This window comes from Moschus berezovskii, chromosome 2 (assembly GCF_049115385.1).
Source record: "Moschus berezovskii isolate FMDL1 chromosome 2, NW_MosBer_1.0, whole genome shotgun sequence".
NCBI classification, from domain to species: Eukaryota; Metazoa; Chordata; class Mammalia; order Artiodactyla; family Moschidae; genus Moschus; species Moschus berezovskii.
In genome coordinates this window covers 115,150,341-115,175,659 of record NC_142461.1, presented here as the reverse complement: position 1 = coordinate 115,175,659, position 25,319 = coordinate 115,150,341, and the positions used below count along the sequence as shown (strand labels likewise).

Here is a 25,319-nt window from a genome sequence, read left to right as displayed (position 1 = left end):
ATTTAAGGGACTAGATCTGATAGAGTGCCTGATGGACTATGGACAGAGGTTCGTGACACTGTACAGGAGACAAGGATTGAGACCATCCCCAAGAAAAAGAAACGCAAAAAAGCAAAATGGCTGTCTGAGGAGGCCTTACAAATAGCTGTGAAAAGAAGAGAAGCAAAAATCAAAGGAGAAAAGGAAAGATATAAGCATCTGAATGCAGAGTTCCAAAGAACAGCAAGGAGAGATAAGAAAGTCTTCCTCAGGGATCAATGCAAAGAAATAGAGGAAAACAATAGAATGGGAAAGACTAGAGATTTCTTCAAGAAAACTAGAGATACCAAGAGAACATTTCATGTAAAGATGGGCTCAATAAAGGACAGAAATGGTATGGACCTAACAGAAGCAGAAGATATTAAGAAGAGGTGGCAAGAATACACAGAAGAACTGTACAAAAAAGATCTTCATGACCCAGATAATCACGATAGTCTAACACTATATCTAACACCTAGAGCCAGACATCTTGGAATGTGAAGTCAAGTGGGCCTTAGGAAGCATGACTATGAACAAAGCTAGTGGAGGTGATGGAATTCCAGTTGAGCTATTTCAAATCCTGGAAGATGATGCTGTGAAAGTGCTGCACTCAACATGCCAGCAAATTTGGAAAACTCAGCAGTGGCCACAGGTCTGGCGGACAAGTGGGTATAAATAAAACAAGACTGAATGTGAGTTGATGACTGTTGGAGGCAAAAGGGGTGGAACAACAGAATTATGATACTATTCTCTCTTCTCTTACATATGTTGAAATTTTCCATAATAAACTTCAAAAAATAAAAATTAGAATAGAGCTATGCCATGCCATGTCATTTTTTTTAAGTATTCACATCATCCAAGAAAATAAGGGAAAAGCAGAGGCAGATTCTGGTGCCCAGTCAAGCCCTTTCTATCGCAGAGGGCTCAGTGTGAGGACTTGCCCTCAAGGTTGCAGAGGCTACTTCATCCCTGAGGAAGAGGATGCCTCTGCACATCTCACCCTAGTCCCAGAAGTACTTTCTACAATTAGGGAGCTGCCCTGAAGCTGAAGGTAAAATGATGACTACAATACAACATAGCAATACAATACAACATCAAGAGAGGTACAGAAAGGAGAAACAGGCAATTGTGATGGAGCCTGAGTTGTGCTATTACATCGTTGGGCAAAGTGTAACAAAGTGTCCTATGGGAGCACTCAGAAGATCCTCTAACTGGAAGAGGTGATGACCAAACTGCCCTGAAGAATTCCCAGAACTATCTTCTGATTATAATTCAATTCCCAAGCTCTGTTGCTCTAGGAACAGGATGAGCTGGCCAGAAGTTTTAAGTGTCCTGATCTCCTGGCAGCTTTGCCTCTCATCGTACATGCACAACATGGCCTTCTAATAACAATTGGATTTCCATACAGCTTGCCTAGAGAAGAAACATATTAGCCAAAGGATGGCAGTATCCACTTCTCTGATGCTCAGTTCAGTTCAGTTCAGTCGCTCAGTCACGTCTGACTCCCTGTGACCCCATGGATTGCAGCACACCAGGCCTCCCTGTCCATCACCAACTCCTGGAGCTTACTCAAACTCATGTCCATCGAGTCGGTGATGCTAGCCAACCATCTCATCCTCTGTTGTCCCCTTCTCCTCCTGCCTTCAATCTTTCCCAGCATCAGGTTCTTTTCAAGTGAGTCAGTTCTTCCCATCAGATGACCAAAGTATTGGAGTTTCAGTTTCAGCATCAGTTCTTCCAATGAATATTCAGGACTGATTTCCTTTAGAATGGACTGGTTGGATCTCCCTGGAGTCTAAGAAACTCTCAAGAGTCTTCTCAAACACAGCAGTTCAAAAGCATCAATTCTTTGCTGCTCAGCTTTATTCACAGTCCAACTCTCACATCCATACATGACTACTGGAATTATCAAATTAATAAACTTTCTGGTTTTCATAGGTTCTGAGAGTTTGGCACCTATATATCTATCCCTGGGAAAAAAATGCATTAATTCTTGATGTGCTGACAAGTCAGAATTTCAAGATTGTAAGACCAGCCCTGAATCCTGGGTAATGCCATCCCTTGGAACCTGCCTAGGTAGACACCAGCCTTCCCCAGCCTTCCGCTCTGCATGCTTCTTTGATCTTCTAGATTCCTTAAGGCTGGGACTGTGTCTGATGCTTCTTTGATAGCTGAGTCATCCTCTTTCACCATGTCTGCTAAAAAGCATTTTTGTTTTTAACAAATTAGTTTCTTGATTACTTTCACTCTTATTCAACCCCATCAAAAATAGTTAACTCAACAACTATTTAGGAATCAAGTCAGATGCAAAGAACTATGTAAGGGGCATTTTTTTAATGGAAAATTAATAATTTTAAAACTTCGGCTATTTTGAAAATGACAACCTTTTTCACATACTCATACTCTATCAACTTCCTTTTCTGCTTAGGTGGTCCACAAATAATTTAATCAACCAAGGACCTCCCTCCACACTATACTTTTAACTGAAGAACAAGAAACCAAACATCGTCAGCTCCTTACCAGACAACAACTTTCATCTCCAGTGATTTCTCTGTTAATCAGTTAGGTAGATTCTTTGACCTGTAACAGGGGATGGCAAACTTTTTCTTCAAATATCCACAGAGCAAATACTTCAAAATCTGTGAGCCACACAGTGTCCTGCTATTGTACTGTGAAAGCAGCCATAGACAATATGTAGCCAAATGAGCATGGCTATGTTCCAGGAAAACTTTGCTTGTGGACATTGACATTTGAATTTCATATAAATTTCATGGGTCACAAAAGATTAATCTTGTGGTTTATTTCCAACCACTCAGAAATGTAAAAAACATTCTTAGCTCAGGAGACACACAAGCAGCTGCCAGATCTGGCCCATGGGCCATAGTTTGCCAACTCCTGCTCCACAGTGATAAATATTGGCAACAATACGTACTATGAATGTGTGTGGTCCCTTCAGAACACGCCCTTACCAACCATGAAAATTATGATCTATCAGTTCAGTTGCTCAGTCGTGTCCGACTCTCCGCGACCCCATGAATCACAGCACGCCAGGCCTCCCTGTCCATCACCAACTCCCGGAGTTCACTCAAACTCATGTCCATCGAGTCAGTGATGCCATCCAGCCATCTCATTCTCTGTCGTCCCGTCTCCTCCCACCCCCAATCCCTCCCAGCATCAGACTCTTTTCCAGTGAGTCAACCATTATGATCTATAATGGTTCTTAAATTCACAAGTGGCAAAACTTACAATCTTGTGGGAAAAATATTTTCACTAACATTTTAAAAAATGGTCAACACATTTTTAAAAGTTATTTTGCATATAAAATATCTTTTACATATCTCAAATCCCAAATAGTGGGGTACTGTGTAATACATTTCTAGTAACCATCCCTGCTCAAAAAAATTTGTAAGATAAATGAGGCAGCACTAAGCTTGTTTTGCTTTGACAATGTTTTCTGCTGAGACTTTTTTCAATGTATTTTTATTCATCCAAATGTTCAATGGCTTTCTGATTTTAAAATTAGTATTCATACACTCTCACCTTCTGAGTTGTACCATAGTCCAAGAACTTGGATGCATGATATATAAAAAGCTTTAGATTTTGTTTCTTCAACCTAATCCACATATCTACATATTTTTAATTTCCCTCCCCATACATAAGCTTATAGAGCATTGCCTATCTACGACAACTTCCTAGGCACACTTAACAAATATTTCTACTGGATTATTTTCCTTGTTTTTTGTTTGTTTGTTTGAACTTTCATTACACATCCTTTATTCCTGCAGACTTTCTACTTTAACTCCCCTTTTTATTTCCAACCCACCGTTGCTCTTTTTCTACCTGTCCACAACAGTTGACGCCTGCATGATACATATATCTAAACTATATTTCCCAGCTGTGGAAAAGGTCCCAGCATCATTTCCCCAGACAGGACATCAAGGATCACTGTACCATTTCCTCTTTGCTTATGTGTGTGCTTGCAAAAGTCCATACTCGAGAGTTTTAGAAAAGCAGAGGATATGGTTTTATACTCTTGATTTGGTCACAAGAGGAATTTGTGGTTGGGATTAAATGAGCATATTTATCTGCCACACCTAAGTGTCCTTGTTCACATTGCTCCCAGAATTTTCTGCTTGAGAAAATTCCCCTCGACCTCCGAGGACAGGAACCTGTGGGAAGCATCGTGGCAGATCCGCCGAGGCTCTCTTCTGCATCCCCAAAGCATTTCATACACCTCCATTAAAGCACTTACAACTGCATTGCGCTTGCTTGTTTATGTAACTGTCCCACCCCCACCTGCCCACCCCACTAAGTCAATAAACAACTTTCATCTTTTCTTTTTTTCCCCTGCCTCCCCCATGCCCAGCACAGTGCCTGGAATAGAGCATCAAGATTGCATTTCTCAGAAATATTGAGGGCAGTGTCCCAAAAGGAATGACTTCAAGGGCTTCCCCAGCCAACTTCCATCAGCATCCTTAATCTCCCTCCTCCCCTAAAAAGTCAGCAGATAATCTAAGTAAAAATGCTTAGATTTTTTTAAATTGGGGAAAAAAAAAAACACTTCAAAACAAGTATCTCAAGGCCCTCTTATCAAGAGACTGCCACTCTTAAACTCTTCTTCAAAGAAATTCTAGCAATAACACCGTGGAAAATGCAAGGTTCTCTTAACACTACAAACTAATATGCTCACATGGCACCTCACAGTTTTCACATTACTTTCACAATTTTTTTTTCCCGTTTGGCCCACTAATCCTTGGTAAAACAGATAGCATTAGCCTCATTTTTCAGTCACTCAAGGAAATAAAAGTGACATGTCCAAGATCAGAGCTTGTGATTGGTGACAGCTCTAGGCCTAAAACACTTAATTTGATTAAGGGCTAAATCTTAAATTGATCTGTCTACTCTCTAGCACTCCAGGAAAATTAGGCTTGGTATCTATGGAGGATTCTACCCCCAACTCCACCGTTGAACATTCTGTAGTATCAGATTAGATTGTGACACTATGTTCTAAAAATCCATTCCAAACAAAAATCATTTGGGCAAATACACATTATGAAAAGAGTCAAATATGCCCCACTTGTGTTAGTACTGTTCTATGATTTTTGCCATAAGTACTTACTGACTAGAGGGTTACCAGTGAATTACTGACTGTTCAAAAAATGGCATGCCATGAATTTCTGCAAATGGAAACATGCAGTCTTTTATCTAAACAATTCACTCGTGAGGAAGTACCATTATTTATAAGGACAAGAGGTTGATTTTCTCTTCTTTGATAATTTGTCTTTCCTAAACTATTAAATTTAGATTACTCATCACATTAGCAGCCTCTTCACTTAGCTTCTCTACATAATTCTCTATGATTTAAGCGTCACTTCAATTCTCGTACTATTTATTGCACACAACTCTTTTAATATTAACACATATCATCTTAGACGTAAATAGGGCAATGCCTGCCAAAAAATCTTGCTAGTGTGTGGTAATTGAAAGGCAAAATTATTTCTCAGATATACTGTTATTCAAATGAGCCACATTTAGTTTTTTTCAAATTATTTCATTTTTTCAACAAAGGTCTATATAGTAAAGTATGCAGAGCACGTCACACTTAAGGTTTTCAAGTTTGATCTGGTTACGAATCTGCTAATTGTAAAAATTTCAATATGGCAGAGTGCAAAATATTTCCCCCAAATGCAAATAGAGATGTCATGCAGATAACTGCAAGACATGAATCACTGCCCTGCTGCATCAAACTGGAAAAATCAGAGGCAGTTCACTCTGCAAGATGTCTTACCCAGTTCTTAAAAGTTCAGATGCATCACCTTTTAATCAGGGTAATAAACTAATTGCTAACATACTGGGTAATGTTTACTGCTAAACCCACAATCTGGACAAACAGAAAATTACGCTGTCAGAGCCTGCAAACAACTGCAGTCCGCTGTTATACACTGCACCCTCCTTACACAGGGCTGTCGTCGGGAGTTACAGTGCTTTACGGTTTTAATTTTTTTTTAGAGTAAGGGTCTCTTCCCGAGAGGTAGGGTATTAAGACGAAAGCAGTCTCCCGCGTGACCTTCCTAACACAGACCTTGAGCGAGCGACTGCGGGGGCAGAAGCTGAGAATTTCAGAAGGCACTTGACAGCTCAACTGGGTCCTTCACACTTGGCTTTCAGGAACAACAACAAAAAAAGCACGTTACTCTGCACCTGCTTCTCCACCCACCCTCCTTGAAACTTATTTACCCCTAAGGATCTGAACAGCCAGAAGAAGGTAGGAATCTAGTCTCTCCGGTGATGCCGAGGAAAATAAACCCCCGACCCGAGCGCCGAGCCGGGAGTCGAGAGGGATAGGGGGCGAGGGGACCTTGAAGCACGGGCGAGGGGGACCTGGAGCGGCTGGGGCTCCCCCGCCGCGCCTCAGTTTCTCCACCACGTGCGAAAATCTCGCGCACCAGGTGCCCCAGGAGAGCCCGGGGTCTGCGTGCCCCGGTCCCGGGCGCGGATCCCCCGCTCCCTGCCCGCTCGGGGACCCTCCTCCCGCGGCCCCGGCGGGCGGCCCCGCGGCGGTCTCCGGGCGCAGGCAGCGCGCGGAGCCCCGGCCGGCGGGGGCCCTTCCCCTGCTACCTTTTATCCAGGCAGGCGATCCACTCGGCCGAGGAGGGAGAATGGGCAGCGTGCGCAGCGACCATGATGGGCAGCGGCGCGCCGTGTCCCCAGGCTGCGGCGACCTCCCGCGCCCGCTCTGCCTGCGCCTCGCCCGCGCCTCGCCGGCCGCGCGGACCCGCTCCTCCCCGCCCGCCTCGCGCCCAGCGCCGCGGCCGCGCGCCCGCCCTCCCCGCGGCCCGCCGGGCGGGGGGCCCGCCTCGGGGTGGGGGCCCGCGCTGCACTGCGGCGCCCGGGGGGCGGGCCCGCGGTCCGCCCGCGACGGGGCGCGACCCCGGCCGGCAGGCCACCTGCGACAGGTGGCTGCTGCGTCCCCGGGAGGCCTGGGCCGCACCCCTCACCTCGCGCCCCCGGCGCGGGAGGGAAGGAAGGCGCCGCGGGTGGGGGTGGGGGGACGGGGAAGGATGTCAATGTCTATATATTTTTCATACAGCAAATGCCACTAAAATGGCTGCTGCCTCTCTGTTTCCTTAGAAACCCATTAGTCTCCCTCAGCAGCTGTCAAAACTTGCTGGCGGTTTCCTGCTCACCTTTGCTGTTTCTCCTTCAAAAAGGGATGGCGAGGAGGATTTTCTGACTTGGCCTGGAAACACCCTCAGTGGTCTCAGTTTCCCCTGGGAGGCTGAGGGAGGCCTGGGATGGAACGGATAGGCAGTGCAGGCACGGCTGGAAGCCCAGAGGGTAGGCCGGGGCCCAGCATGGTGACCAGGGGTGACTTGTTGTTTAATCACTAAGTTGTGTCCGACTCTTTCGGACACCATGGACTGTAGCCCGCTAGGCTTCTCTGGCCATGGGATTTTCCAGGCAAGAATACCGGAGTGGGTTGTCATTTCCTTCCTTCAAGTCATGACTGAAGGGTTGACAAACTGAAGTTTCCGGCCTTGAACCTTGCACTTGCTGGGGCTCCCATCACCTACTCAATGAAACACACACAAGCACACAGTTAAAAATGGCGAGCAGTGGGGCCACAGCAGAACTGTGGTTCAGATCGGGGACCAAGTTCCCACCACCCTTGGGGTAACCTGAGTGGTTGGCCCCACCTGTCCTTCATTCCGTGTCTGAAGTGTGGAAGGGGTGGTCACTACAGCTGTCTCTGGTAGGTGTACAAAACAAATGATATGCTTAGAAGTTCAGTTCCACTCTGTCAAAAATCAAATTACACACCAGTGGTTGCTTAGGAATTTGGGGACAAGTTAAATCTTTTAGACTACCACCGAGCAGTGTTTTGACACTGATGGTGTGCATTTGGAAACGGACAATGAGGAAGGAGACAGAGCGTTGCTAACCTCGCTCTGTTATTTTTTTCTCTCCTACTCTCCTTTCATTCCCCTGCTCAAAGGATGTTCGAGGAGACTGGAGAGAATGAAACAGCAGGTGCATTCTGGCATCCTAATAAAAGCAGGTGCATTTTATCCTAATAAAACTCCTCCAAAGAATCACCATTTCCCCTCTGCTCCCTAGCCAGGATCTGGTTTCAGATCTACCTCTGTTCCCTCAGCAACATCGCCTGGTTCAGTGCTTGTCCCCCAGGTAACCTCCATCCTGTTGATTTCTACTGTGTTTAAGGTAAATAACATTTAAAATGTTATACTATACAGTGTTATACTATGACAAAGGTATTTTTGTTGTTGCTTTTTTTCATGACGGGCTTCCCTGGCGGCTCAGAGGTTAAAGCGTCTGCCTCCAATGTGGGAGACCTGGGTTTGATCCCTGGGTCGGGAAGATGCCCTGGAGAAGGAAACGGTAACCCACTCCAGTATTCTTGCCTGGAGAATCCCATGGACGGAGAAGCCTGGTAGGCTACAGTCCACAGGGTCACAAAGAGTCGGACACGACTGAGCGACTTCACTTTCTTTCACTTTCTTTTTTTCATGACAGAGGTATGAAGAAGGAGATGAGTCTCCTATATTTATTAAGATTCACTTATAAAGGCATCAGAGAGCTCTTGAGAACATTCCAAGGTCACCAAATGCTTTCTCAAAATGCCTTTACTCAGAGAATATTTAAGGGTAAGGAGCTAGAGGAAAAAAGGACTGCACACGACCTGTCATTACTGGAGGCTTAGAGTTGCTATAATTTTTAGCTATGATACTAATAATAGTCATCATTTATTGAACATCCGCTGAGTGTCAGGTGCTGTGCAGAGTTCTCTACATGTGTTACCTCATTTAATCTTCAGAACATTCTATGAAGCAGTTAGAAGGACAGATGTCAGGGTTACTCCACAAGGACAGACAAACATCTTTGAAAATGTAATGAACTGGAGAAAATTGTTTATCAGTACTTCCAGGGAGAGTGTTGACTGGCTTGGAAAGAAGATGTTGATGAGCTACTTGGAGTGGGAGGGAAAGCCCAAGGCCCCTATTATACTTGTTAAGGATTGTGGTTTGATGAACTACAGGCCTTTGTTTTGCCTGCAGGGACCCTGCCTTTCCTCTAAATAGAAGTTAAACAATCTTTCAAAGAATATCCTTTCAAAGGAGCACCAAGAATCACTGACTTCCCAGAACAGGCACATGTCCCTATCCAGCCCTGGATGTAGGTTCTAGTCACTGCAATATACTCACTGAGACACTGAGCCTTGATAGGGGTTCATACCTTGCTGGTGAGATGCCAGCTACTGGAGCAGGAGGCCTTGAATCAGATTTGAGTCTGTCTGATTCCACAGGCATTGCACTGGGCAACGGTGTAACTGGTTTTGTCTATAGCATAAGAGTAGAAGACATGTCAAAAATGACTTCTCAGGGAATAAGAGTGCTGCTGCTGCTGCTAAGTCACTTCAGTCGTGTCTGACTCTGTGTGACCCCATAGATGGAAGTCCACCAGGCTCCCCTGTCCCTGGGATTCTCCAGGCAAGAACACTGGAGTGGGTTGCCATTTCCTTCTCCAATGTGTGAAAGTGAAAAGTGAAAGTGAAGTTGCTCAGTCGTGTCCAACCCCTAGCGACCCCACGGACTGCAGCCCACCAGGCTCCTCCATCCATGGGATTCTCCAGGCAAGAGTACTGGAGTGGCTTGCCATTGCCTTCTCCGGGGAATAAGAGTAAAATGGTTATAAATTGTTTTTTATAATAATTTTTAAAATAATAAACCTGTCCAGTAGGGGAAAGGAAAAAAGAACATGTATTGATCCTTAGGGGGAAAAAAAATAAAAGTGCAGATAAAAAGTAAATAGTACTGAGAATTCCACCATCTAGAGATAACACTGCTAATGTTTTAGCATATTTCATTCTATATTTTCTATTTTTAAAAGATACAATCACACATATACCCATAAACACAGGTATATAACTTGCTGCTTACATTCAAGCATGTATATATGAAGAAAAGCATGTATATATGTGTATGCCTGCATGCTAAGTCTCTTCAGTCATGTCCAACTTTGTGTGACCCTATGGACTGCATCCTGCCAGGCTCCTCTGTCCATGGGATTCTCCAGGCGAGAATAGTGGAGTGGGTTGCCATTTCCTTCTCCAGGGGATCTTCCCCACCCAGGAATCGAACCAGTGTCTCTTATGTTTCCTGCATTAGCAGGTGGGTTCTTTACTATTACTGCCACTTAGGAAGCCCATACATGTGTATCAATACCTGTATTCATACAGACTTTAAAGCATTATAATATAGGCAACTTTTTCTACTTGGAATGGAAAAATGCTTTGTGTGTTTAAATGAAATTTTCATTAAAAATTTTTACTGGCTATGAAATATTCCACCATATGGATGTAATTAAACTTTTTAAAAAACTGAGATATAATTGACATATTAGTTTCAAGTATACAACATAATGATTTGATATGTGTATTCATTGCAAATGATCACCACAATGTCTACTTAACATACAGCACCACACACAGCTATAGTTTTGTGTCTTTTTTGATGAAAACGTTTAAAATTTACTCCCTTAGTAACACTTTCTTTTGAGGCCTATTATTTTGATTGGCAAAAATCTGCTTAATCTCCTTCCTATAGCTTAGCCTTCTATTAGAGAGCTAAAAATCTCCACTGTTGATCTCTAATGAGAGGAGCACGAGAAATGGCAAGACCAGGCGTCTTAATGCTAACTGTTACTAGTTATAGAACATTGAATGGGTTCCTTAATGTTCGAGTTCCATTTTGTTCATCTGAGCAGAGGTTCAAAGTTAGGAATCTGAGGACAGACAACTGAGTTCAAATTCCAGCTTCATCTTCTACTAAGTAAACACTTAAAATGAATTGCTTAGCCTAAGACCCTGTTTCACCACCTGTAAAGTGGAGAAATTAATGGTACTATACATGAATATGCTGCTTGTAAAACATTTAACATAAGTGCCAACCAGGTGGTATGCACTCAATAACTCTTAGCTATTATTATTGTTATTATTCTCTGTACAATGAAGATAAATAGAATCTGCCTTCTGCATTTTACAGGGACTTGGTGACAATCAATTGAGATCACTTATACTAAAGGGCCTTGACCTTGGTAAATCGCAAGTGATGACTGTGTAGAGAACAAGGGATGAATGTGCCTCCCAGAGAAACAGCAAAGCTTTCCAAGGACTTCTTTAAACTTAATCTCACAATCTTTTCTGCGTTCAGTCTAAGCCTAGCTCTACCATTTCCGTAGGACAGCTATAGGTACATACCTCTGTGTAGTTATTGCAATGTGTATTAATAGATCAACAGCGCAGTAATTGAAAAAAGAAACTGAAAGTGTTAGTCACTCAGTGATGTCCAACTTTTTGCGAACCCATGGACTGTGGCCTGACAGATTCCTCTGCCCGTGGAATTCTCTAGACAAGAATACTGGAGTGGGCTGCCATTCCCTTCTCTAAGCGATCTTCCTGATCCAGGGTTTGACCCGGGTCTCCTGCATTGCGAGCAGATTCTTTATCATCTGAGCCACCAGGGAAGCAGATGTGGGATAAGGCCTTGGGAATTTTCAATTTCCACTTTCCATTCTAGGCATTCTATTGAAGATTGAGCATTCACTCATATCCATGTAAGGGGAGAATCTCATTCACCGTGTTTTAGGTACCTCATGGAAGGAGGGTTATTAAAACAACATCTAACCATCACTCCTGCTGGTGATATAACCCATTCATGGAAGAAACTGTACTTTCCAGATGAAGTTCTAAGAGCAGTTTTAACGTTTTCTCTCACTGTCCCTTTCAGTTCAGTTCAGTTCAGTTGCTCAGTCGTGTCCGACTCTCTGCAACCCTATGGACAGCAGCACGCCAGGCTTCCTTGTCCATCACCAACTCCTGGAATTCACTCAAACTCATGTTCATTGAGTTGGTGATGCCATCCAACCATCTAATCCTCTGTCGTCCCCTTCTCCTCCTGCCCTCAATCTTTCCCAGCATCAGGATCTTTTCAAATGAGTCAGTTCCTTTGCATCAGGTGGCCAAAGTATTGGAGTTTCAGCTTCAACATCAGTCCTTCCAATGAACATTCAGGACTCATTTCCTTTAAGATGGACTGGTTGGATCTGCTTGCAGTCCAAGGGACTCTCAAGAGTCTTCTCCAACACCAAAGTTCAAAAGCATCAATTTTTCGGCACTCGGCTTTATTTATAGTTCAACTCTCATGTCCACGTCCATATATGACTACTGGAAAAACCATAGCTTTGACTAGGTGGACCTTTGTTGGAAAAGTAATGTCTCTGCTTTTTAATATGCTGTCTAGGTTTGTCATAGCTTTTCTTCAAAGGAACAAGCATCTTTTAATTTCATAGCTGCAATGACCATCTGCAGTGATTTTTGAAAATATCAAAGAAAATAAAGTATCTCACTGTTTCCATTCTTTCCCCATTTATTTGCCATGAAGTAAAGGAGATCAATCCTGGATGTTCATTGGAGGGACTGATGATAAAACTGAAACTCCAATACTTTGGCCACCTCATGCGACGAGTTGACTCATTGGAAAAGACTCTGATGCTGGGAAAGGTTGGGGGCGGGAGGAGAAGGGGACGACGGAGAATGAGATGGCTGGATGGCATCACCAACTCTGTGGACATGAGTTTGAGTGTACTCCGGGAGTTGGTGACGGACAGGGAGGCCTGGCGTGCTGTGATTCATGGGGTCGCGGAGAGTCGGACACGACTGAGCGACTGAACTGAACTGAACTGAACTGATGGGATCAGATGCCATGATCTTAGTTTTTGAATGTTGAGTTTTATGCCAGCTTTTACACTCTCCTCTTTCACTTTCATCAAGAGGCTCTTTAGTTCTTCTTCACTTTCTGCCATAAGGGTGGTGTCATCTGCATATCTGAGGTTATTAATATTTCTTCCAGCAATCTTGATTCCAGCCTGTGCTTCATCCACTCCAGAATTTCACATGATGTACTCTGCATGTAAGTTAAATAAGCTGGGTGACAATATACAGCCTTGACATATCCTTTCCCAATTTGGAACCAAATTTCTCTTCAAGAAAATCAGAGATACCAAGGGAACATTTCATGCAAAGATGGGCACAATAAATGACAGAAATGGTATGGACATAACAGAAGCAGAAGATATTAAGAAGAGGTGGCAAGAAGAACTATACAAAAAAGATCTTAATGACCCAGATAACCATGGGACATCACCAGATGGCCAACACCGAAATCATACTGATTATATTCTTTGCAGCCAAAGATGGAGAAGCTCTATACAATTAGCAAAAATAAGACCAGGAGCTGACTGTGGCTCAGATCATGAACTTCTTATTGCCAAATTCAGACTGAAATTGAAGTAAGTGGGGAAAACCACTAGACCATTCAGGTATGGTCTAAATCAAATCCCTTATGATTTTACAATGGAAGTGAGAAATAGATTTAAGGGACTAGATCTGATAGACAGAGTGCCTGATGAACTATGGACAGAGGTTCATGACATTGTACAGGAGACAAGGATCAAGACGATCCCCAAGTAAAAGAAGTGCAAAAAAGCAAAAAGGCTGTATGAGGAGGCCTTACAAATAGCTGTGAAAAGACGGGAAGCGAAAAGCGAAGGAGAAAAGGAAAGATATACCCATTTGAATGCAGAGTTCCAGAGAACAGCAAGGAGAGATAAGAAAGCCTTCCTCAGTGATCAGTGCAAAGAAATAGAGGAAAACAATAGAATGGGAAAGACTAGAAATTTCTTCAAGAAAATTAGAGTTACCAAGGGAACATTTCGTGCAAAGATGGGCTCAATCAAGGACAGAAATGGTATGGACCTAACAGAAGCAGAAGATATTAAGAAGAGGTGGCAAGAATACACAGAAGAACTGTACAAAAAAGATCTTCACGACCCAGATAATCATGATGGTGTGATCACTCACCTAGAGCCAGACATCCTGGAATGTGAAGTCAAGTGGGCCTTAGGAAGCATGACTACGAACAAAGCTAGTGGAGGTGATGGAATTCCAGTGGAGCTATTTCAAATCCTGGAAGATGATGCTGTGAAAGTCCTGCACTCAATATGCCAGGCAATGTGGAAAACTCAGCAGTGGCCACAGGACTGTAAAAGGTCAGTTTTCATGCCAATCCCAAAGAAAGACAATGCCGAAGAATGCTCAAACTACCGCATAATTGCACTCATCTCACACGCTAGTAAAGTCATAGTCAAAATTCTCCAAGCCAGGCTTCAGCAATACACAAACCGTGAACTTCCAGATGTTCAAGCTGGTTTTAGAAAAGGCAGAGGAACCAGAGATCAAATTGTCAACATCCACTGGATCATCGAAAAAGCAAGAGAGTTCCTGAAAAACATCTATTTCTGCTTTATTGACTATGCCAAAGCCTTTGACTGTGTGGGATCACAATAAACTGTGGAAAACTCTGAAAAAGATGGGTATACCAGACCACCTGACCTGCCTCTTGAGAAATCTTATGCAGGTCAGGAAGCAACAGTTAGAACTGGACATGGAACAACAGACTGGTTCCAAATAGGAAAAGGAGTACATCAAGGCTGTATATTGTCACTCTGCTTATTTATCTTATATGCAGAGTACATCATGATAAACGCTTGGCTGGAAGAAGCACAAGCTGGAATCAAGATTGCTGGGAGAAATATCAATAACTTCAGATATGCAGATGACACCACCGTTATGGCAGAAAGTGAAGAAGAACTAAAGAGCCTTTTGATGAAAGTGAAAGAGGAGAGTGAAAAAGTTGGCTTAAAGCTCAACATTCAGAAAACTAAGATCATGACATCTGGTCCCATCACTTCATGGCAAATAGATGGGGAAACAGTGGAAACAGTGGCTGACTTTATTTTGGGGGCTCCAAAATCACTGCAGATGGTGACTGCAGCCATGAAATTAAAAGACACTTACTCCTTGGAAGGAAAGTTATGACCAACCTAGACAGCATATTAAAAATCAGAGACATTACTTTGTCCACAAAGGTCTGTCTAGTCAAGGCTATGGTTTTTCTAGTAGTCATGTATGGCTTGGAGATGGCCATGGTAACCCACTCCAGTACTCTTGCCTAGAAAGTCCCATGGATGGAGGAGCCTGGTGGGCTGCAGTCCTTGTGGTCTCTAAGAGTCAGACACGACTGAGCGTCTTCACTTTCAGTTTTCACTTTCATACATTGGAGAAGGAAATGGCAACCCACTCCAGTGTTCTTCCCTGGAGAATCCCAGGAACAGGGGAGCCTGGCGGGCTGCCGTCTGTGAGGTCGCACAGAGTCAGACTTGACTGAAGCGACTCAGCAGCAGCAGCATGTATGGATGTGAGAGTTGGACTATAAAGAAAGCTGAGAGCCGAAGAATTGATGCTTTTGAACTGTGATGTTGGAGAAGACTCTTAAGAGTCTCTTGGACTGCAAGGAGATCCAACCAGTCTATCCTAAAGGAGATCAGTCCTGGGTGTTCATTGGAAGGACTGATGCTGAAGCTGAAACTCCAGTACTTTGGCCACCTGATGCAAAGAGCTGACTCATTTGAAAAGACCCTGATTCTGAGAAAGATTGAGGGCAGAAGGAGAAGGGGACGACAGAGGTTGAGATGGTTGAATGACATCACTGACTCAATGGACATGAGTTTGAGTAAACTCTGGGAATTGGTGATGGACAGGGAGGCCTGGCGTGCTGCAGTTCATGGGGTCGCAAAGAGTCAGACACGACTGAGTGACTGAACTGAACTGAAGTGAACCATGATGGTGTGATCACTCACCTAGAGCCAGACATCCTGGAATGTGAAGTCATGCTTAGGAAGCATCACTATGAACAATGCTAGTGGAGGTAATAGAATTCCAGTTGAGCTATTTCAAATCCTAAAAGATAATGCTGTGAAAGCACTATACTCAATATGCCAGCAAATTTGGAAAACTCATCAGCGGCCATAAGACTGGAAAAGGTCAGTTTTCGTCCTAATCCCAAAGAAAGGCAATGCCAAAGAATGTTCACCCTGCCACACAGTTGCACTCATCTCACATGCTAGCAAAGTAATGTTTAAAATTCTCCAAGAGAGACTTCTACAGTACGTGAACCGAGAACTTCCAGTTGTTCAAGCTGGATTTAGAAAAGGCAGAGGAACCAGAGATCAAATTGCCAACATCCACTGTATCATAAAAAAAGCAAGAGTTCCAGAAAAACATCTATTTCTGCTTTATTGACTATGCCAAAGCCTTTGACTTTGTGGATCACAAAAAACTGGAAAATTCTTAAAGAGATGGAAATACCAGATCACTTTACCTGCCTCCTGAGAAATCTGTATGCAGGTCAAGAAGCAACAGTTAGAACCAGATGTGGAACACTGTCCCTTTAAACTTGCTCACTGAGGGTAATTCTATCCTTACCACTGGATATAGTTTTTTCTCTCCCTTATAGGTAATATAAAGCATTAGTTTTTCTATTAGAATATCCAAATCAATGTATTACTAACCTGACAGGCTACAGTCCATGGGGTTGCAAAGAGTCAGGCATGACTGAGCAACTATCACTCAATCTTTATTCAAAGATAAGAATTCTATCCTCCACCATCTAGAGCTGGTCACAAGCAGGTGTCCAGCCTTCAGGAAGGAGGATGTGGTCAGCTTCTTTCCTTGCTCATCTCTGCTCCTACTTAATACCTGCTGGCTTTTAATCTTCTAGGAACAGAGGAGTAGGGAGGGGAGAAGAAAGGAACAGTTACTTGGCTGGGATAGTTGTAAGATGTCATCACATTTTCTGGGACTGACAAAGGTGTCTTTCATATGCTTTCATATTTTCTTGGGCAGCCTCCTTGCTGGCTCTTGCAACGTGAGCAGGTGTCACTCATTTGGTGACAGACCTAACTCCCCACTCAGACCTGGCTCTTCTGAGGCCCCCTCCAAACCCCACTCACATCCCAGGCATCCTCTGAGCAGGACTTAAAGTGGCTATAGGATGGATTTTTCTTGTGTGGCCCACAGCTGGTCAACAGAAACACTCGTGCCCATTTTGCTCCAATAAATTGAATGCAGACCAATCCTAATGACAGCACTCTTCACTGTTGCCAAAGATGCTCACCAATCCCTCTCTCCTGATCTTTAAAACTTCCAGGGCTAGAGTCAAATCAGACATCAGTCCCCTGTCCCCACCCCCACCGACCCCCAGCTGTAGGGAACTGTTCATGGGTGGCCTATTGAAGCCCTCCCTTCCCTACCCTTGATCCTTTGATGAGAATCACAGCAAACTCTCACCAAGAAAATACTCCTCATGGAATCCTCCCTCTGTCTCCACTTCTAGACACTTTCATTTACTCCTTTGGGTGAGGTGTTTAGCCTCATGAAACTGGTTTTTGTTATTTGATTGAAATTCTACATCTTGGCACCTTTGGAATTTCACATCTATTATATTTTGGTGCCTCGGATGAAATTTGAATTTAGCATCTGGATAGGCCAGTGAAAACTGAATTGAGTCAAATTCCTTTTTTCATACCTTCAACATTAATGCCTACTCATCCAAGACAATTGCCTTTTCCAGGCAAGGTTGTCCATGTGGGAGTTGTAAGGAATACCACACTCATTAGGGAAGTAAGGCTCACTGGTCCCCTGAGTTTTCTAAAGAAGAAATGTGTAATTTAAAATATCTGATCAGGAAAGCCCCAATTTGTGGGTTATAATAAAGAACTTTGTGGTTTTGATTTAAAACTTCGAAGATTTGTGAATTTGGTGGGGAGTATATTTGGATTAAAGTTTCAAAACAGCAATAAGAGGGGATAGGAAAGTGACTAAAATTTCTACAGTAACAAATATTATTTTAAAAAAATTTTATCCATAAGGCAAAATCACAAATGACCCAAATATTTACATTACTAAACTATGTACTGCTACATTTCTTTGTGAATTTGGGGGCTCTGGAATTAAAGCAAACATTAAAATATTATGAAATCAAGAAAAAATAAGCTTGGGATTATCTGCCTTCAATTTCCAGGTTCATAAATGATCAATGAAAAGTTAAAGTTGGCAGTGGTTACACTCCCTATGAAGATTCTATATGTGGTTCCAGGCCCTTGTTTCACAGAAGGATACAGGTACCAGGCAGAGTGGTTAAGTCATTGGCCTTAAAATCCAATGGATTTATATACTTGTGGGTTTGAACCCCACTTCTGCTACAAGTGGATCTGCTTTTCAGGCTTCCCTGATGGCTCAGATGGTCTCCTGCCTGTAATGCAGGAGAGCTAGGTTTGATCCCTGGGTTGGGAAGATCCCCTGGAGAAGGGAATGGCTTCCCACTCCAGTATTCTTGCCTGGAAAATTCCATAAACTGAGGAACCTGACAGGCTGCAGTCCATGGGGTTGCAAAGAGTCGGACACGACTGAGCGTCTAACACAATGCACACTTCACAGAAAGATAAAGTATACAGTCAAGAGGCATAGTTAAAAAGAACCATCTGTCTCCAAAATTATTCAGTTAAAGTTTGTGACTTAGTTATGGAAGCAAGTCCTAAAAGAAGAAAAATCTTTTGCTCCAGAAGTAAAATCATCTACTAGAGAAACATACTTACTTCTATGTAGAAGACTGGCATTGTTGTGTTATTTCATTCAACAGAAGAACTTCCTGACTAGTGGGAGAGAGCTGTGAAAAACCGTGAATGCTCCAAATGGCCACCTTTCCAGAATAGACTATTCCTCTGGAACCAAGACCAGCAAAAATCACTGTTATGCACATCACCCAGATTCAAACTAGGTCTAAGGACTAACCTTATAACCTGTGCAGCACAGGTGCAACATTCCACCTGTGCCAAAGGAAGGCCCCTTTATATGTGCAAGTGTTCTGTATGCCGCTTCCTCAAGGTGAGTGGTGAAGTAACACTAAGGAACTTGGATAAATAATTTGGGGTGAGGAAAATGTCGCCATATCACTGCATTCATCTTAGGCCTATTTTCTAGTGGAATATAACTATTTTGGTGAATTAATGAGCTGCTATTGCTCTCTGATACTGTGTGAGAGAAACGTGGTACATTGTTCAGCTTGGAAAATTTCTGCCTGTGTTATTATACACATTTTCATATTAATAGAGAAAATTACCATTAAATGCAATTTTGAATGAATTACAGTCACCTAGCTTTTGTTGTAATTTCTTCTTCATCTGTAATCCAGTATGGGCTGCTTCAGATTTCAAAACCAGATTACTTATATAGTAGATTCCACAGAGAAAATAAGAACAGAAAAGAGAGAATGTGACTAAAAATCTTATTGGTTACATTAAAGCAAGAGCACGTGAAACTTGACAGAAATAAAACAGAGAATTGTCATTATCATTAAAAGCAGCACACATCACATCTTAACTGGGCAATAGCCTGATGATGAGCTGAGCTCTTCTGCTTAGGTGGCACCAATATTCACATCAAAAATTGGTAGTGCTATACAAGTCAAGAAGATTTTTACCAGCATTTCTGGATTAAAAGTATCAGTCACCTTCAGAAACAGAAAATAACTCAGAAGGTTGAGAAAGAGGTCAAGAAGTGAAGACATGGTTTTCTACCCACCGTGACCTGCAGGGCAAGGACGCCACACACCTTCGCCTCTCCACATTCACACCAGGGCGGTTCCAGCTCTGTCTGCTTTCCTGCCTGATGACCCGGAGGCCTCCCTGCCCTTGTTCCCACAGCTCCTCACCTCCACCAAGGAGCCGCGCTATTTAAACACCGGAAATGGAGCCTTCCCTTCGGATGAACCTAGGCCCTGACCAGCTTACAACAGGCCTGACTATGCCAAGATTGCCCCCATGCCCAACAGACTGGAGAGATAGATGGAGGCTTTTTCATTTTTTACACCCATCAATTCACCTAGTCATTCACTTCAGTATATATTGAGTCCCTGCCATGTGCCAAGCACTGTGCTAGGCACCGAGGGAAGAGTGGAGGGCAAACAAACGCCCTGCTCTCATGAGCGCAGTTGCAGTGGGTAACATGAGAGAGAAGCAAACAAGCACATGAATGTATCGTACGACCAGTGGAAAGAAGTGCTGTGAAGAATACTCAAGTGAAATAAAGGAGCACTGCGACGGAGCTGGGACCTCCCTCTGGTATCAAGCAGTCAGAGAAGAACTCCCTGGCAAGGTGACGTCTCAGCGGAGCCTGGGGCCCGTCTACACACCACCTGTCTCATCTGCAGCCAGTTGCTCCTCCTCAGCTGCCACAGCAGGTGACGGGCCCCACGCTTCCCCACAGCCCATGGTTTCTCAGCCACAGGCCTAGAACAGCTGGCTTCTCTCCCCAAACTCAGCTGAAAAGCCAAACTGCAGGGCCTCGTTTCTTGAGCATCTGCCAGTGGGGCCAAATGATGCCAGCCAGAAACACAGAGCCCTTAGTTCCCCTGAATGAACTTTGACCAGTGGTAGACAGGAAACTGGAGGATACCAGGCAGATAAGCCCTCGCCCTTGCTCCCTCTGATGGACTATTTGGCTGCACGGTTTTGCCATATAGCCAATCTAGAGTCAATCTGTGTGATCAAGCCCACCTACTGGGTGCTGTGGACTGGATCATGTTCTCCAAAAAGATACGTGGAGGTCTCCCATGAATGTGACCTTATTTGGAAATAGGGTCTTTGCAGATGTAGTCAAGTCAAGCTGAGGTTACTAGGGTAGATCCCATTCCAATGCAACTGATGTTTTTGTAAGAAGAAGACAGAGATGCACAGAATATGGGCATGTGCTGGTGGAATCAGAAATTGGAATGTTGCATCTGTAAGACAGGAACATCGAGGATTGCCAGCCAACACCAGAAATGGATCTCCCTTACGGGTTTCAGATGGCTGGTGGCCCTGCCAACATCCTTCATTTTGGATGACTAGCCTTCAGAACTGTGAGACAATCTATTTCTGCTGTTTTACAGGGTCCAGTTTGTGGTACTTTGTTACCGCAGCTCTAGGAAACTAATACACGGAGTGACCAGCTATGCTGGATTGCATCTCCCAAAGAAAGCACTAACAGCCCTTGCTGCAACTCTGTTTTCCAGAGAAGCGTGACTATGACAATCTGAAACCTGAACAAAGTGAAGGATGATATTTGAGAGGTTATTTGAGGACAGAGATTATAGCAGAGAGAAGAGTTGATGCAAAGGCCCTGAGGTGGCAATGTACTTGATGTGTCAGAGGAACAAGAAGAAAGCCACTGGGTTTGGGGAGTGAATAAGGGGAAGGGTATCAAGGGATAGACTCAAAGAGGGAGCCAAAGACACCATCCCTAGAACTTTATAGGCCGTAGAAAGGACTTAGGCTTTTTTTTTTTTTTAACAATATGTAATTGAACTGTAATTTACATTTAGGTAGTAAAATTAACAAATCATAAGAGTATAATTTTATGAATTTTTTATGTACTACTATACAGAGTCGGACATGACTGAAGCGACTTAGCAGCAGCAGCAGCAGCATAGTCTGAATATATCTCCCCCTACCCCTCAGAACACATATGTTAAAATAACTCCCAAGGTGATGGTGCTAGAAGGTGGAGACTTTGGGAAGTGCTTAGGTCATGAAGGCAGATATTTAATTTATAAAAGAGGTCCAAGGATCTGCCTGCCAGTGCAGGAGACACAAGAAACGTGGGTTCAATCCCTGGGTCAAAAAGATCCCCTGGTGGAAGAAATAGCAACCCAATATTCTTGCCTGGGAAATTCCATGGACAGGGTAGCCTGGTGGACTATAGTTCATGGAGTCACAAAGAGCTGGGCACCACTGAGCAACTGAGCGCACACACACACACACACACAAGAGGTCCAGAACAGTTCCCTTGTCACCTTCTTCCTTGTGAGGATACACCACAAAGTCTGTAATCCAGAAGAGGGTAATCGCCATGTTTGTACTCTGATCGCAGACATCCAGCCTCCAGAACTATGAGAATCCCATTAATAATTGGATTGGCCAAAACATTCATTTGGGTTGTCTATAGCAGTGTACCAAAAACCCAAATGAAATTTTTGGCCAACCCCATATAAGCTACCCAGTCTCTGCTGCCTTCTTAGCCCCAGAAGGGCTAAGATACATGTGTTTAGCTTTGTGTGACCATCCATATCAAAATGTGGACTATTTCTATCACCCCAGAGAATTCCCTCCTGTCTTCCAGTCAATACAACTTACCAATCCTGAGGTAATGCGTATTCTCATTTTTATCACTGTAGACTTGTTTTACCTGCTTTTGAATATTAAATAAATGGAACCATATAGTGTGTACTACTTTTGCTTGAAATGATGCTTTTGAGATTCATCCAAATTGATATACATATATATATATATGTCACTTATTTTATTGCTGGGTAATATTTCATCTCCTGGATATATCACAATTTGTTATATATTCTCCTGCTGATAAATATTTGGGTTATTTGCAGTTTAGGTCTGTGGAGAGTGAAAATGCTAAGGATATTTATGTACTTTTTTTTAATGTATCCAATCATTTCTCTTGGTCTAACCCCAAGAGTGTACTTTCTGGGTTAACAGGGGTAGGTTTATATGAACTTTATTAATTTTACAAAGTGACTGCACCATTTCACACTCCTCCCAGTCCGCACTAACCCCTATCCTCACCAACACTTAGCTTGTTGATCTCATTTTAGCCTTTCTAGTATGTGTGTAAAGTTATTTAATAATGGTTTTAGTATGCTATGTACTGACAATTAAGGATAAACTTCTTTTCATCTGCCCATTGATCGCTTAGACATCTTCTTTCTTGAAGTACTTATTCACATCTTTTTGTCCATATTTTATGTTTCTGTTATTTAGTTATCTATTGTAGCATAACAAATTACAAAAAACGTTTATCATCTTCCCTAATCTGTGAGGAACCTGACAGCAGCTCAGTTGAGCTGTGGTTCAGGGCCTCAGATGGCCAATGAACTGTTAGCTGAGTTGTAGTCATCACCAGGATTGACTGGGGCCAGATATTACACCTTTTTTTTTTTTAGGCCATGCTGTGTGGCATGTGGGATCTTACTTCCTCAAGCAGAGATCAAACTCATGCCCCCTGACTTGAGTGCCCAGTCTTAACCACTGGACCGCCAGGGAAGTCCCGAGACTGCATTTCTAAGCTCACTCACTTGAGCCTCATTGTGAGTTTATGTATGATTTTTGTTAGGCTGGTAAAATATTGAAAAAGACACCCCACCACTCTCACTGACCTCTTGGTGCCCAGGATCTTAGGTTGAAACAGCACATCTAAAGGAGTAGATAGTGGGAAAGAGAGACTCAAGCTCCCCCAATTAGTTGTGGGAGGGGAGCAAGGAAAGAGTGTTAGTAATCTAAAAATACTCAGGCTTAAAGAAATGTAATTGTTTGAAATGAGTCACTTTTATCAAGCTCCCACTATCTCACTATTAGTTTAAAAGAATAACAGCAAAGTGTTTCTAGTCTTCTATAAATGGTCATTTGATCCAGCAATTGCACTTGTGGAAATTTATATCAAAATTAGAATCCACAATGTAGGAAAAATTATGTACAAAGATGCCACTGAAGCACTGCTTATTAGAAGTCTAAACTGTGGAACTATTAAAGAAAATACCTATTCCCTCAAATTAAAAATAGTCATTATAAGTGCTTAAGTAGTAATGTTATAGGAAATGCTGAAATTGTAATGTTAAGTGAAAAATGATGAAAATTATTACAATGTGATGTTATTTATTTATGCACAGAGGAACAGATTGGAAAGGAAAAGTATAGTACATGAGTTAGAAATAATAGGGTAATTCCCCCCACTTCCCAAATTTTCTGCTTATTTTTAAAATTTCAGACATCTAAAAATAACAATTACCATCCCTATTTGCCAACACCGAAATCAGATTGATTATAATCTTTGCAGCCAAAGATGGAGAAGCACTATACAGTCAGCAAAAACAAGACCAGGAGCTGACAGTGGCTCAGATCATGAACTCCTTACTGCCAAATTCAGACTTAAATTGAAGAAAGTGGGGAAAACCACCAGACCATTCAGGAATGACCTAAATCAAATCCCTTATGACTATACAGTGGAAGTGAGAAATAGATTTAAGGAAACTAGATCTGATAGACAGAGTGCCTGATGAACTCTGGACGGAGGTTCATGACATTGTACAGGAGACAAGGATCAAGACCATCCCCAAGTAAAAGAAGTGCAAAAAAGCAAAAAGGCTGTCTGAGGAGGCCTTACAAATAGCTGTGAAAAGAAGAGATGCGAAAAGCGAAGGAGAAAAGGAAAGATATACCCATTTGAATGCAGAGTTCCAAAGAATAGCAAGGAGAGATAAGAAAGCCTTCCTCAGTGATCAATGCAGAGAAAACAATAGAATAGGAAGGACTAGAGATCTCTTCAAGAAAATTAGAGATACCAAGGGAACATTTTATGCAAAGATGGGCTCAATAAAGGACAGAAATGGTATAGACCTAAAAGAAGCAGAAGATATTAAGAAGAGGTGGCAAGAATACACAGAAGAACTGTGTACACAAAGATCTTCATGACCCAGATAATCACGATGGTGTGATCACTCACCTAGAGCCAGACATCCTGGAATGTGAAGTCAAGTGGGCCTTAAGAAGCATCACTACGAACAATGCTAGTGGAGATGATGGAATTCCAGTTGAGCTATTTCAAATCCTGGAAGATGATGCTGTGAAAGTGCTGCACTCAATATGCCAGCAAATGTGGAAAACTCAGCAGTGGCCACGGGATTGGAAAAGGTCAGTTTTCATTCCAATCCCAAAGAAAGGGAATGCCAAAGAATGCTCAAACTACCGCACAATTGCACTCATCTCACACGCTAGTAAAGTCATGCTCAAAATTCTCCAAGCCAGGCTGCAGCAATATGTGAACTGTGAACTTGCAGATGTTCAAGCTGGTTTTAGAAAAGGCAGAGGCACCAGAGATCAAATTGCCAACATCCGCTGGATCATGGAGAAAGCAAGAGAGTTCCAGAAAAACATCTATTTCTGCTTCATTGACTATGCCAAAGCCTTTGACTGTGTGGATCACAATAAACTGTGGAAAATTCTGAAAGAGATGGGAATACCAGACCACCTGACCTGCCTCTTGAGAAACCTGTATGCAGGTCAGGAAGCTACATTTAGAACTGGACATGGAACAACAGACTGGTTCCAAATAGGAAAAGGAGTTCATCAAGGTTGTATATTGTCACCCTGCTTATTTAACTTATATGCAGAGTACATCATGAGGAACGCTGGGCTGGAAGAAGCACAGGCTGGAATCAAGATTGCCAGGAGAAATATCAATAACCTCAGATATGCAGATGACACCACCCTTATGG

The 25,319-nt window shown here is 42.9% G+C and overlaps 1 protein-coding gene and 1 long non-coding RNA gene across 3 annotated transcripts in view; one reads left to right on the top strand and one right to left on the bottom strand.

The window, feature by feature from the left end:
- Window positions 1-6,775, bottom strand: part of RAPGEF4 (Rap guanine nucleotide exchange factor 4) — a 330,927-nt gene extending 324,152 nt beyond the window's left edge. For both annotated transcript variants that reach the window (XM_088830124.1, XM_088830113.1), the window contains exon 1: window positions 6,637-6,775. In XM_088830124.1, coding sequence (XP_088686250.1) covers window positions 6,637-6,701 — 65 coding nt within the window. In that variant the 5' untranslated portion in view covers window positions 6,702-6,775. The remainder of the gene's footprint in view (window positions 1-6,636) is intronic.
- LOC129537656 (uncharacterized) overlaps window positions 6,017-25,319 on the top strand; it is a 105,474-nt gene continuing 86,171 nt past the window's right edge. The window contains exon 1 of the long non-coding RNA XR_008682072.2: window positions 6,017-6,283. This is a non-coding gene — a long non-coding RNA (uncharacterized LOC129537656). The remainder of the gene's footprint in view (window positions 6,284-25,319) is intronic.